Below are 14,778 nucleotides of genomic sequence, written 5' to 3'. Positions count from 1 at the left end.
TCGTCAATTCTATTTTTGTTGTACTTCCCCGCGTTCGTTGTAGCATTTCGATTTAATGAGAAAAACTGTTCGCTGTAACATTCGTTGTAGGAAACCGCACCGTATGCTAAAAAGGCGGTTGGTCTAAATGAATAGTCTTGTCATCGTCATGAAGTAACACACGTCTGTCACTTTTAGTGCTCGGTAGGCTCAGTGTCAAGCAGCGAGTGTACCTACGTGAAACTACATAACTCACGAGTCATCGAGTGAATAATTTAAGAAAGAGAGAACGTTCACAATACATTCGGTAAAACAATTTTGATCGATGGTTGACGCGGAGAATATTTGAATAAACAAGAGAAAGGGAGGGATCGGCTGGTTGTTTAAATAATTTGTCGGAAGCATTGGTAGCACGCAGCGACTACTACCGAGGACGTGACCGCTGTCACCGGGTCGACAGGCGTCACGGTGTTTCGTCGGCTGAACAAGAAGAAGATGGGAGTCCCTGGTTCTCTCGTCGGGGCCGTCTTTTGCCGTTGTCGTTGTCCTCGTTGTGTCGTCGTTACGCCTGCATTGTGCGGCCAGACCGACGCCCACTTTCGGACCATAAAGACAGATCGCATGTCCGCGATACCAGCGGGGTCCGTTTCCTTCTAAGGACTTCGCCCGGAACAAGCTCGATCCGAGTCCCGAGGAAGCGGGCTTCAATTATCCGATCCTTTTGCTCCGTCGATAGCCGTGCCCATGTAGATACGCCACCCGATTCCTCTAACTAGCCGAAACATCTCCGAGAGCGCCCTTGTTAATGCGAGGTCCTCCGGTGGTTGCCATTTTGACCGGCGCGACTGGCTAAATCGACATTCGTGCGACCCTTCGTATGGATCGACTCTTTCATATTTAAACGCTATTTCTACCCTAGATGTTGACAAAGAGCTTTTAATCATTTTAATATTTATTATTACATAATATTATTATATTATTATATTTTATTATATTATTTATTATTATATAATATTATTATATTTTATTATATTATTCATTATTATATTATATTATTATATTATTATATAATATTAAATATTACAAAATGATTTTAATATTTTGTATTTTTACCAAAGAGGTTAAAGGACACATTTTAATCATTTTTAATAAAAATTATTTCCTATGCTCTATGTTTTCTATATACAGTAAATTCTCCCTAATTGACCCTCAGCTTGGAAACAAAATTGAACAATTTAGGAAGAGAAGGTATGATTATTCGAGCCTTGCGACTCATTTAATAAACAAAGACTCGAATAATCATATCTTCTCTTCCCAAATTGTCCATTTTTGTTTCCAAGCTGAGGGTCAATTAGGGAGAAGTTACTGTGAATTATTTCTCGATTTTTGCTATACTCATCACAAAATTAATTCGGTAAATTATATAATACAACGTATCGGTAAAAAAGGTGTTAACTTCCTGTCTGCAACTTTATTTTTACTGGCAAAGTAAAATTGAGAATGGTGCGCGGTATACGGACAAAGGGTTAATTATTTGTCCCATTTCATAATTCTATAGGTTTGTTTTTAGGATATTTGTTTATATGTATACGTCATTTTTTAATAGTTACACTAGCGACGACAGCCATACTTTTTTATTAGTGATGGCAGTCGTAGTTTTGATTCGTTATGGCTATATTGCGAATTTTATGTAATTTATAATAAAAATGGGTAGGTGAAATTTTAAACAATGATAATATTAAAAGAATTTAAGGACATCTGTGTATTATATTCAACTCACTGAATTATTATTAAATAAAGAAAGAAATTCTTACTTAACTTATCATTATTGAAGTTGATGAAGATAAGTTTTATTTTGCATAAAGAACCGTAGAATATTTATAGCTATCACAATTACATCCATTAAAATTTTTACTATCAATATTCATCTATATATCTCCAAATTGTCAGTTTACTGATATCAGAGTTAATTTCCTCATTGCACTCAATATTAATAGTTCGCAATTAAAAATTGTTAATTTCTAATGGAATTATTAAAGCGAGATACGTATGCTTTGTTCAACTGAATTTCTTTTAAATCGATTCTCAAATGTATCTCAAAGGGTATATTTAATTTACACTTGACTCATTGAATGGAACATATGTTTCTATCGAATGAATTCCGTTCACGTTCGGCTGCCAATCAGAGAAAAACATTTCGCATTTTGTAAAAACCAGGCAGAATCCCGAAGTTAATTCGATCAAGTTGAGATGTCCATCTCGCTCGTCCATATAACCAGTGCACTCGCATCGATCATTGTCATTTGTTCGCCTAAGATCGCGGAGTCGAATGGCTCGCGAACGATCTCTGGGCGCTGCTGTGCGCGTGTTCTGCACGCCTCGAATTAATTATCGGGCCGGAAATCCACTGGACTCCGCGGGATATCCGACAAACCGTGGAGTATCTATGAGCTATAACCACGGGGTATCGCTGTGCTCTATCTTCCTTTTCGCCATTACATACTGAAACGAGCCAACCGTAGAACACCGTAGGCGTTCTGTGTGCGCGCCATCAGTGATACCTAGACAACGGGGAAATATTGCAGTAGAGCGACACACGCGAAACGTTCCCCGAGCGGAGGAGATTCGCGTTTGGTGAATTATGATGATGTCTGTCGTATTTCATGGCTCTATAAACATCGTAGGCACCGCGAAATCATTGTCCCTTAACCCTTGAACCCTTACGAGCGACTTCACTCTGACAGAAACGCTCGTTGCGCAGATTTCATGTTGCGCATATTTTGTGTACAAATTGAACACAATTATGAGCGATCAGGGCCCTTGCTGCTAGATCATGGAATGCCGTTGGACGCCAGATACCGTTTACGGTCTTTGCAATAAATGGTGACGTACACTTCGGAGATATTAAACAATTTGAATGCTTGTTTTATGCTTTCTTAGTGTGTTCTGTATTAAAGATGTATTTTAAAGCTGTACGCGATGCTTTAATACTAAATTTACCACGATCATATATAAGCAGCTTTTTATTTTACGATTGCAAAAGTTATAAGCACGTTTCATAGTTGGGTAAATGGGAAATGATTGAATAAATTACATTATTGAAACAATTATTATTAAGAAGATATGTACGATATTCAGATAAACTGGATTTTTTTTACTTCTATGACGAATATAGATTTAACGTTAAGTAGGGCAATTCTTTGCAATAACCGATATATGAATCTTTAAACAATGAATACATATTTCGTAGTACCTTAATACCTAATATTTAATTATCTTGAATGTCTAGTATTAATAAGATCCTCAACTCAATGCATTTATTACGACAGAAAAGAGTTCCGAAATATTCTTTTAATTACCGGACGCTGGGTCATATGTACTGAGTCATATACAGAGTATCCCACAATTATGTTAACACCCAGAAAGGGGCGATTCTTGAGGTCATTTGAAGTAACTTTTTCCTCAACGAAAATGCAATTCGCGGCTTCATTCACGAGTTATTAAGAAAAAACACTGACCAATGATAGACAAGCTCGGCTGGCGCGAGCTGGACTTCGACCGTTCGTTGGCTTGGCTGCCTGAGTTCGCCATCCATTGGCCAATGATTTTCGTCAATAACTCGTAAACGAAACCGCGGATTGCATTTTCGCTAAGGAAAAAGTTACTTCAAATGACCTTAGGAATCACATCTTTCCAAGTATTAACGTAATTATGGGACATCCTGTGTGGTGTTAATTAAATATTCTTTCGAATTAATTTCTATGTGAATTTTACATATAACGGATTGGTGAGTGACAATGATGGTGAGCAGATGAAGAAAAAAATATAGTTCTTGAGAGAGTGAATAACTGTTTATTTATTATCTTTACAATATGATCTAGTGTTGCCCAATCTTAAACAGTAGTTCCGAAGGAAACGATTAGATTATGTGATTGAGAGCGATTTCTTTAATGAAAGGTTGCTTTACAAATTTATTTTGTATTCTTCAAGGTCATTCTAGGCATTTATTTGACATATTTTGAGACCTTATGAAACTTTAGTGAAACTGTATGTTATTATTGTATTTTTTGTTAACGCATCTTGAACATTTGGTTTTCAGGTGTACCAAGTGGAATACGTGATAGTGAAAGCAGCTAATTCACCGAGACCAGCCGCGTGGATTTTGGAAAAGTCTCTCGATGGTGAAAATTTCCAACCATGGCAGTATTATGCTCCCAGCGACGAAGAATGTTGGACGCGATATTCCGCGCCTCCTGTCTCTGGGAAACCCGTCTACATCGGCGACGACGAAGTCATTTGCACCAGTCTCTATTCCAAACAGACACCTATGGAAAACGGAGAGGTATTGATCAAACCATCCACGAAACTTACTTACAAAACGTTGCACTTTTCTAATCAAAAATTTCAGCAATCAAAATTTAAAAATTCATAAAGATCTACTTTCCTCCGTTTTAAGAAATTCTGTTTAAACGTATCGAAGTATTGTACTTATACATTTATGAATAATTAAGAGGTATCGATCGAATCGTCCATAAAATTCTCTTATAAAAACTTGTTGCACATTCGTAAAAAAAGTTTAACGAATGAAGAGTCTCATTCGTTAATACAATTTTACTTCTCCTCTCTTTTAAAAGATTTTAAATTTATGTGATCCGAGTTTCTTTTAAATGTGTATGAAAGATATACATACGTATCTCGTAATCAGCAAATATCATAATATCAAAGTTTCTCCTTAGAAGCGCAACAAAATACTGTTAACAAAGTTACACTAAGCTAAGAAAGAGTTAAATATTAAGAATAAGATTAAATTCTATACAGTTGCGTTAAAAATTGTATTAAGACATTTATGGACGTCGGTAAGCTATCAATCGATCCTCTAATATAGTTCATTACTAGTAATATCGCAATTATTAGTAGACTGTGTATTTTTTGCATTCACAGTAAAAACAGGTGAAAATGAAAACGAGAACGAAATGATTGAAATAATTGAGGAATACCTATGTATCATTTTCAACTCGCTAAAATTATTAAAGAAAGGAGCAATTATGGATTTGACTAATGTTTGTTACAACCGATGAAGATAATTTTTATATTGCATAAAGGCCCACGGTCCAATGATTAGCGTTGCCTGCCAGCTGTCGAGAAACATTCACGTCAATCAATCATCGTCGATTCTCGTTAAGAAGTAACGGTTGTAATTTGCATTTCTCGCGAAAATCTAAAGCGCGAAAACGGCTGTTTCTTCGATTTATCTTGGCGGCCGTTCGAAACGAGATCATTAATTATCGTTCACTCTGCGCAGACGTTCGTATACAGTAATTACATGATTGGATGATTAGCCAGCCGTTGGAGAACGCGTTGAGAAGCGTCTCGATGGAATCTAGTTCTCCGAGGCATTTCCGGTAAACTGGAGGCTCGTTATCTCGCCTATCATTTTCTGGATTTCAAAGAATTCGAACGTGCCAACATTCGAATCGATGAAACGTTTCAGCCTTTCCACAACATCCGCGAAGAAAACTATTATGCTATTAACTCTCGAACGGCGGATCATTTTAACAACTATGCAATTGACAATGTTTATGATCATTCTCAGCTTTATTTAGACATTTTTTAAAACATATTTTTGAAGATACTTCTTGTAAATCTATTTGTGTCACATACAACAGAAATTGATTTAGTTTAACTGCTACGAATTGTGTAATTAGATGAAGATTTAGATACACTAGGGTCAAAATAATTCAACAACCGCAGTTGTTGAATTAATAAAATTTAAAATTTAACAATTTTATGATATTTTCATTCAGTCTGATTTTGATCAGGGCTCGGAATTAACCAGCACGCAACATGAGAATCGCGAGAGCTACGCCTCCTGAGTTCCATCGCGCATCTCGCTCCTCGCTGATCGCCTAAATCAATGCTCGAAATACTTTAGAACGTGACATTGGGCTCCGCCTCCTGATTATCGCCGCAGTGTCTTGTTCCCCGCATTGCTTCCATCGGGGAAAGCGAGGCACTGCGACGGTAAACAGGCGTCGGAGACCAATATTGCGTTCCGAAGCGTTCTGAGCACTGGCCTAAATGCTACACACACATATAAAGCAACAGATGCACGCGCCAGAGAAGCCCCGTGCCAAAGAAAGCGACCACGGGGAGCGAAACGCGCGGAGTTAGTAGGTGTAGCCCTCGCGATCCTCATATTGCGCGCTGGTTAATTCCGAGCCCTGATCCAGACCCTGATTCTGCCAATTAATTTTTACTTTTTCCTGTAGTTTTATATTAATTATTATATCCTTTCATGTAATATGTTTAGAAACATTGTCTTAGAAGGCAGTTTCTAAAAGTATTCATGTATTGGGTTGGCAACTAAGTAATTGCCGATTTCAGTTATAGGTGTCTCTCACTCCCATTTTTATGATATCCGTAAATATTATATTATAAAATTATTATTATTATTATTATGTTATTTTTTATTATCCGTGAATGTTAGCAACTGGACAAATTGAATGCAGCGGTCAAGGAAAAGCGACCAGAATTGGTCAATCGTAAAGGTGTCATTTTCCAGCAGGACAATGCTAGGCCGCACACGTCTTTGTTCACTCGGCAAAAATTGATGGATATTGGTTGGGAATTGATGTTACACCCACCATATAGCCCTGATCTCGCGCCATCGGATTACCACTTATTTCGATCCCTGGACAACTCCCTTCGTGGTAAAACTTTTAATGATGACGACGCTGTAAAATCTCACTTAACTCAGTTTTTGGCCGAAAAGGATCAGACTTTCTACGAGCGTGGAATTTTCAAGTTGTCAAAGAGATGGCAAAAGATCATCGAACAAAATGGAAAATTACAGATTAAAAAAAATCCAGATTAAACTTCATTCCAAGTAAAAAAATTTTTATTTCATTGACTTTATGTGACTCGAATACTATTACAGTGGGAGGCTTAATTTAATTAATTTTGTCATCGATATGTCTTGATAAGCTTTCAATATTCACAAATTGGAAATTATTGTAACAAACGGGGAAATAATGACATTTTCTATCTTAAAAAATCTGTAAACGTAATAAACGTCTACTATAAAAATATCTCTTTGTGTACATAAATACATGCAGATGTCAAGGTAAAATCAGAAAATGATCATAAAACTTTTTGCAGAAATAAGACTGCATTCTAATTATGATATTTTTAAGGAAAAAGTAGAGTATCGAGAAATTCCCATTTTTTGAAGACTCTTCAAATTAATGAAACAATCTTTTGTTCCTAGTGTAACAACAGTTTATTTAACTCCTTCTCGTAAAATTTTCTCATAGTTACAATCATTAGAACTTTCTCGATTGTAATAATTTCTTCAAATAATAATGACGTTCGTACTTAACAATTCGACTGCCACGCCACAACCTTAGAAATTTCATAAAATTTCAAGTATTTTATTAAATCAAATAAAAATTCGAATGTCAAGTCGTACGACATCAATTTCATTTCCAACATTCTTGTGTTTTGCGGGTGCAAATCAAATTAGAAGTATGTATAATAGATTAGCGTACAAATTCATAATCAAATCTGTGCAAGTAATTTCATCATCCATGTGTGGGTGTTGTGGCAGTCACAGTATTGACAAGTTATTACTAGTGTTTAATGTAATTACCGAGAATCGAGTAATTTGGTGACGATTTAAATCCACTGTGACGATAATGTCCCTATAACCGCAGTCCGTGGATTAATCGAGTCCGAACAAATGTGTTCGTATTGAAATGACTGTGTGAAACGTTGACCCAGTCATTCGCACAATATAATCTGAACGACGCGACGTTTCACTCGGCTGAAGATGGCGACCCGTAATGAGGTGAAAAAATTCACCGGTCACGAAATATAGCATAGTATAGGTATGCATACTCCGAAACCCGTGTAATTGTTCCGTATTAGGAGCCGCGTATTGCCATTTAAGCAAGGAACTCGTTTTCTTAACGCGCTGCGCTATTCGCGAATGATTTATTCCTTCAGGCTCGTGTTTAACGTTCCCGTGAATTTACTGCCAGAGGCAAACCTTTAAAATCGTCACCATTAATTGCCGATATTGCACAAGCAATTTACTTCCATGAAAAAATGAGATAAAGACAGTCGCGAGCATAAATGTCGCATAATAGTCATTCAAACATTCTAATCTAATCATAGCTTCTTCGCTGTACAAATAAAAAGATAAGTAGTTAAAGTCTGTAAGTGTTCGAAATTGATTCGATTTATTCAATATCTTTCTTTGGATAATGATATTTGGACATTTTTCCAAAACCAGATTAAAATAAGTGACATCGCTAAAATGTGATTTACAGAGAATAGGAGTATATTTGTGGAGTATATTTGTGTGTGACGTGTATGGTTACAATTACTATATTTGAAGAATTAGATAAGCTATTAGTTTAGAATTAGATAATTTATCATATAATTATGCTTTATGATCTTGCCAAGTAAATTGTTTTCTATTTACAAATTGAGCAAGAAACTAATAGCAGACTTCAAACCTGATCTTTTGCACCAGTAAAGTAATTTTGTTCGCAATTATCGAGATATAAATTACTACTATATCATTAATTTATACTTTCACTTCTGAATGAATTTATGTTTGCTAGGATATTAACAAGAGCAAAATGAATATTTAACTTCAGTATTTTACTTGCTTTTTCAGAAAAATATGTTCATTCAGTTAACACATTTTTCAAACCCATTGTGAAAATCCACTCAACACTTAGCAAACCGAATGGGGAGATCTCCCAGTTTTAAATTCAGTCGATTGATGACCGAATGGATGATTGATGAAAAATTAAAAATGATTGCTTAATTTTATTAAGATTTGCAAGAGGTACGAATGCTGAAGAAGTAATTGATGCAATATAAGTTTGCTTTTGTTTAATTGAATAAAATATTTTAATTTTATGAAAATTTTTGAGGTTTCTAATGTGATCGTGGAAGTGCTAAAATGAATCTGAGAGATGATACTTGACCAGACGAGGGTTGAAATTACAATTCTGTATACAGGATGTCCCAAAAATGTTTCGCAATCTAGAAATAAGAGGTTCCTGAGATAATTTGAAGTAACTTTTTCCTTAGCGAAAATACAATCCGTGGCTTTGTTTACGAGTAATTAACGAAAAGCACGCGAGGCGTCCTAGCCAACGAGCGCACGAAGCCCAGTTTCGCTCACTGACTCGGCCGTCGAGCTCGCCTCTTATTAGTCATTGTTTTTCGTTAATAACTCGTGAACAAAGTCGCAGATTGCATTTTCGCTAAGGAAAGAGTTACTTCAAATGACCTCAGGAATCCTCCATATTTCCGGATGGTGAGACATTTTTGAAACACTCTGTAGAGCGTTTCGTTCGACAGATATGGAGCGGGGAATACTTCACGAAGGGTTGAAGATATGATAAAATCGTTGTTATAAAATTTGAATGCATTATAACAGGACGGTAGATGGCGTTTTTCTCTAAATTGATATTAACTATTTTTCTCTAAATTGTTGCAAAGATACCGAAGATAATTTTTTATTTCGGTGTGTGTATTGCAATTGTTGATATTAAAATAACTAGAGACACCAAACAGAGTTAAACTAATACAACATAAGTACATAACTTATAGATTAACACGGAATCTACCGAGTCCTTAAACAAACTAACGTGTGTTGCTTCATGACGAATTCGTAGTGCAGGGTATTAAAAGTGTAATTAAAAACAGAAAATAATTTGTCGGCTTAAACTGTAAAGGCCCGTGGAACATAATTTGTTGATTAAGAGCTTAAATGCAGACAGAATATAACTTTTTGATTAAGGGTGTAAATGCAGACAGAACGTAACTTGATTAAAAGTGTAAGTGCAGTTAGGATACAGCTTGTTGACAGAGACTGTAAAGGCACTTAGAGCTTAACTTGTTGACTCAAACTCTAAAAGCACATAAAGCTGAATTTGTTAACTCAAAGTAGTTACAGTATTATTCCAGTGCTCCGAAGTTTATTTTTGCGATGGAATGTGGTGCTTTCCATTTACTCTCTCAAATAAGCAGTCTTATTCTACGTTTAAGGGTTGGTGTTTTCCATCGAAACAGAAAGCCACGTGTTCACCGAAAGGGTCGATCAGCTTTTCAATCTCGAAGCAGATCGGGTAAAACTGTGACGACAGTTGCTACGGTGACGCATGCGGCTCGTCGATTCCCGATTTTTTCCCGGTTGAGTTCTACCCGCGTGCAGACGCGTAAACCCGGCAACCCCCCCTAGGAGGTGCGTACGTGAGAGCCCCATATAAGGTCAGCCTACTCCATACATGGCCGGAATGTAGGGATCGCCGTTTTTGTATCATCGATTCGTTCTCTCTCTCTCTCTCTCTCTCTCTCTCTCTCTCTCTCTCTCTCTCTCTCTCTCTCTCTCTCTCTCTCGGTCGAGGAATCGTCCTGCTTCGCGTCTCATCCACCTTCCAGTTTGCACAAAGCCGATCCCGAGTGCGCTTCTGCGTGGCTATAAGCTCTAATTATCTACCGCTCTTCCGAGAAATCCAATAATTTACCCCCACCGGGACGTTCATCCATTTTTCTGGCCTTTTTAAGCACTCGAAACAATAAAATCGCAGCCAAACAAAGGACCGAAATGAAAGAGACAGGTTCGGTACTCGATGATACCACGAGACGCTAACAAGGGAACAGTCTCAGTCGAGAAAAAGCGATTGCTTTCTTAATCCGTAAGCTACCGCGTTGATGAACAGAATGTTAGTATAGGGTTTGGCGAATATGTAAGAAAATGCGAGAGATCGCAATCGAAAACCTCTCTTATTTTTCTCACCAAAATGACGAAAAGGTGACATTAACAAACAATGCTTCCAAATGGAGTATGCATGAAAGCCTTAGGTGATGTCAATGTCTGAAGAGTAGACAAAAAGCTGCAGTAAATCACATTTGAATATCCGTTTAAATTTTTCCAGAGATGGTACAAAATATGCTGTTAAACAAATTTACTCCGAAACGAAGCAATTTGACCAGCTGTGAAAACGTAATTTTGAAGAATTTCATCTCGACATAACATTGAACATATTTTTTAAACGAATACGCTACTTATAATGCGCGTATTATAAGGGGTCTAAAAATTATGGTACTTCTGGGAAATGAGAGATTCCTGAGATCATTTGAAGTAACTTTTTCCTTAGCGAAAATGCGATCCGCGGCTTCGTTTACGTGTTATTAACGAAAAATAGTGATCATTGATAGACGAGATCAGCTGACGCAAAGCGGCCGAGCCAATGAACGGAACTGGGCTTCGTTCGCTTGTCGGCTCGGCCGTCACGTGACAGCTGATCTCGCCTCTTATTGGTCAGCGTTTGTCATTAATAACTTGTAAAATAAGCCACTGCATTTTCGCTAAGGAAAAAGTTACTTGAAATGGTTACTCAAGAATCTCCAATTTCCAGGAAGTTTCATAATTTTGGGACACCCTGTATATGATTTTACGTGGCAGACGAACTAAAAGTCTCTGAAGAAAATGGATTTTTCCGAATTGGTAATCGTTCGGTTGGGAATAAAAACATATGAAATTGAAGTTCGGGAAATGAACACCGAAATGCCAGAAAGTGCATTTCAAGGTCTATGTTTATTGCTCCAGATATTTAATAAAATAAGGTTGAAAATGAACGGTGAATAACGTTTATATGCGAATGCCTTTATAAAGGGAATATTAAAAGAGCTAGTTTACTGGACAATGTCTAAAATAATTTTTGAAAAAATAGTACTTGGATGGAATAACAAAGAAAAGTAAAAAAATAACGCTTTTCCAAGTTTTTTATCTGATTGTGAACATATATCACGAACCTTTAAACAATACGATGTCGTTAACATACAATATGCATGCTGAAAGTTTCAACGAAATCGATCGACGTTGCTATAAGGTATCGATATTTACAAAACGCATTGTCCAAATTTTTATTCCAGGCACACAATCGGATATGATAGTTGAAAAACATCATCTTTTAATTTGTATTTTCATCTGAATCAGTTGCAATTGTTGCAAACTTCTCTTCGCTCGTTGTCCAGTAAAGCGATCACTCTAACATCTGAGAAAAATTCAAGTTATTTGGATCAGTTTGAAAACAGTTATTGCGTTGTACATGGCGTCCGAACATTACCGTTACTCACTGTATGAATGATGTCCATGAATTAAATTTCTGATGTCTTGTTGCAGATCCATACGCATCTGGTGAATGGTAGACCCGGTGCTCTGAATCACAGCACGACCCTTCAGGAATTCACGAAGGCTAAATACGTGCGGTTACGACTTCAGGGTCTCCGACGTAGCGGAGAAGCAATCGTGGACAAGAGACGGGCCTTCTACTCGATCAAGGAGATTAACATCGGCGGAAGGTGTTTATGTTCTGGACACGCGGCGCGGTGTCGCTATAGCGTGCAACACGGGGTGAGTCCAGCAATTTTTTTCAATGCAAACATAGCTCGCCAATTACCTCTAGCTCGCAAACCTTTCGCATTGGAACTTTCAAATTGCAATGTTCGCATTCAAAAGATGGTAATTGAGAATACAAATTTTTTAACATATTTTACTTTATTCATTAACAAAGAAATCAATTTTTACGCTAGTCCGGTATATCTTTCTAATATTATTCGGATCAACAAAGTGTAAGAATGTTTAAAATGTAATTGATATCGTACAATTTATATTCACAATTTTAATTTGATTAAATAAAATACTTTAATTGTACGCAATTTTTGAGGTTGTTGGTGTCGTCACTTTATCTCAAAAGTCAAGGTTATATTAGTATTAAGGTTAGTTAAAAAAATGGATATGTATTGGTCGTTTTTTTATTGAATGGCTTTATTTTTAATTATACTGATAATATAATATATAATAATTTATATTATATAATATATATATATATATATATATATATATATATATATATATATATATATATTAATAATAATATTATAATATATAATATAATATAAATTTTACTACAATAATTTTATCATACAGATTTAAATGAATAATATATAATAGAATAATATCATAATAATAATTAATATATATATATATTAATAATAATATTATAATATATAATATAATATAAATTTTACTACAATAATTTTATCATACGGATTTAAATGAATAATATATAATAGAATAATATCATAATAATAATTAATATATATATATTAATAATAATATTATAATATATCATACGGATCATACGGATTTAAATGAATAATATATAAAATCTGTTGTATACTATTTACTTTGACGAGATTAGTCACTTAGTGATAGGCAGTTCAGGTGTTGGTAATTGTGTTTTTGTTTTGGTAAATAACGTTTATATTCACGTTTGTAATTTTTAATTAAAATGAGTACAATAACACAATTGAATACAGTACTGAAATAAAAAGTAAATAGTGGTAGGGACCAATCCCGTTCGAATTCGCCTAACTAAACTTAGATTTCACGAATACCTCGGATTCGGGGGGAACCGAGCCAGGACGCAAGAAATAAATCTGTCGAAAGTGCTATAAACTTGTCAGACCTTTGTCTGCCAACGCTGCTAATAGCAGGACCCGCTCCGTGTTTCGCTGTTTGCTTCGCAACCGCTCCCGGAAAGTTGCCTTCCTTAGATGGTAGAGCCATTACTGGAAGAATGTTTATAGAAATTTATGTTTTATAGACTAGCCTCAATCGTTTCCAATGATCCTGATCCTTTTGCTTAGTGTTGCCTAATATGAAAAGTTTCTAATCATAGTTGCAAATATACTAATTACGTGAATATAAAATATAAGACTAAAAATAATATAAAAATACTATATTTAAAATACCAAATATTAAAACATAAAAAATACTAGATTAAAAATGATGGAGATAAAATAATTGGTAAACTCTAGAAAACTAAATGATGACTGTGAGAACTTCCGTTGTTGATTTGAAGTTATTTATCGCATTAAATGAACAGAATCAATGTTAACAGGTTGAACGATTTTTTTTTTAATTAAAATTGCAGCGAAATTCATGTTTAGTATTGAAATTGATTATTTGGAATAATTCATTTAGAACCGGTATTTTCAACGCTGTTATTTGAATATCAAAACATTATCGATCCATTCGAAGTAACAATAACATACAACTTAATATAATCCCTGAACTAATCATCAATTGGAGAGTCCATTTTAAGAAATTAAGAGACTTTAGCCTGGATTCATCTAATACGCTCGTCTTGTGCAAAAGACGGAAAAAGATATTACATTGCTGTTCTTCAGAAAAACGTTTCTTATCGGATAATCATTCAACACGGTCGGATCGGCCTTTTGCTTTGCAAAAATGTCAACAAACATGCCAGCATAAACCAGACTCAGAGCTGATAATTCCATGGGTGTATAATTTCCAATTATTTTAAGTTTCACAATTTCACAATTATTTTAAATCATTATGTAAAAGAATTATAAAATAAAATAACGTGTTATTTAAAATAATACTATTTCAAAAATGATCACGGGCATGGAAATACATAATTACGAAATAAAGTAACAGGTTACTTAAAATAAAATTCCAAATAATATCATTTCAAATCTGCTCGAGCCTGATTAACATGAAGCCTGTTAGTCGTTAGAGCAGAGCAGGATGTACTCGTTTCTCTCGATGTCATATCCATGGAGTGACGGGAGAAGGAATCCTGAATGCCATTAACACCATAAATGGACTTCGCTCTCGAACTCGAGGTCTAGCATAGACGAACAATCGCGATATTTTAATGTCTTCGAATCAGTGACCGAGACTGT

General features: G+C 35.6%; 1 protein-coding gene and 1 long non-coding RNA gene across 4 annotated transcripts in view; one reads left to right on the top strand and one right to left on the bottom strand.

Moving 5' to 3' along the window:
* wb (wing blister) overlaps positions 1 to 14,778 on the top strand; it is a 256,747-nt gene that overhangs the window by 73,859 nt on the left and 168,110 nt on the right. For all 3 annotated transcript variants that reach the window (XM_076527325.1, XM_076527324.1, XM_076527323.1), the window contains exons 4-5: positions 4,079 to 4,321; positions 12,188 to 12,418. In XM_076527325.1, the coding sequence (XP_076383440.1) occupies positions 4,079 to 4,321; positions 12,188 to 12,418 (474 nt within the window). The remainder of the gene's footprint in view (positions 1 to 4,078; positions 4,322 to 12,187; positions 12,419 to 14,778) is intronic.
* Positions 1 to 14,778, bottom strand: part of LOC143260781 (uncharacterized) — a 59,365-nt gene that overhangs the window by 30,062 nt on the left and 14,525 nt on the right. The gene's annotated exons all lie outside the window — the stretch shown is intronic.

Source organism: Megalopta genalis, chromosome 19 (genome assembly GCF_051020955.1).
Source record: "Megalopta genalis isolate 19385.01 chromosome 19, iyMegGena1_principal, whole genome shotgun sequence".
NCBI lineage: Eukaryota > Metazoa > Arthropoda > Insecta > Hymenoptera > Halictidae > Megalopta > Megalopta genalis.
Note: the sequence above shows the minus strand (reverse complement) of the source record. Positions and strands in the feature narration are given on the sequence as shown.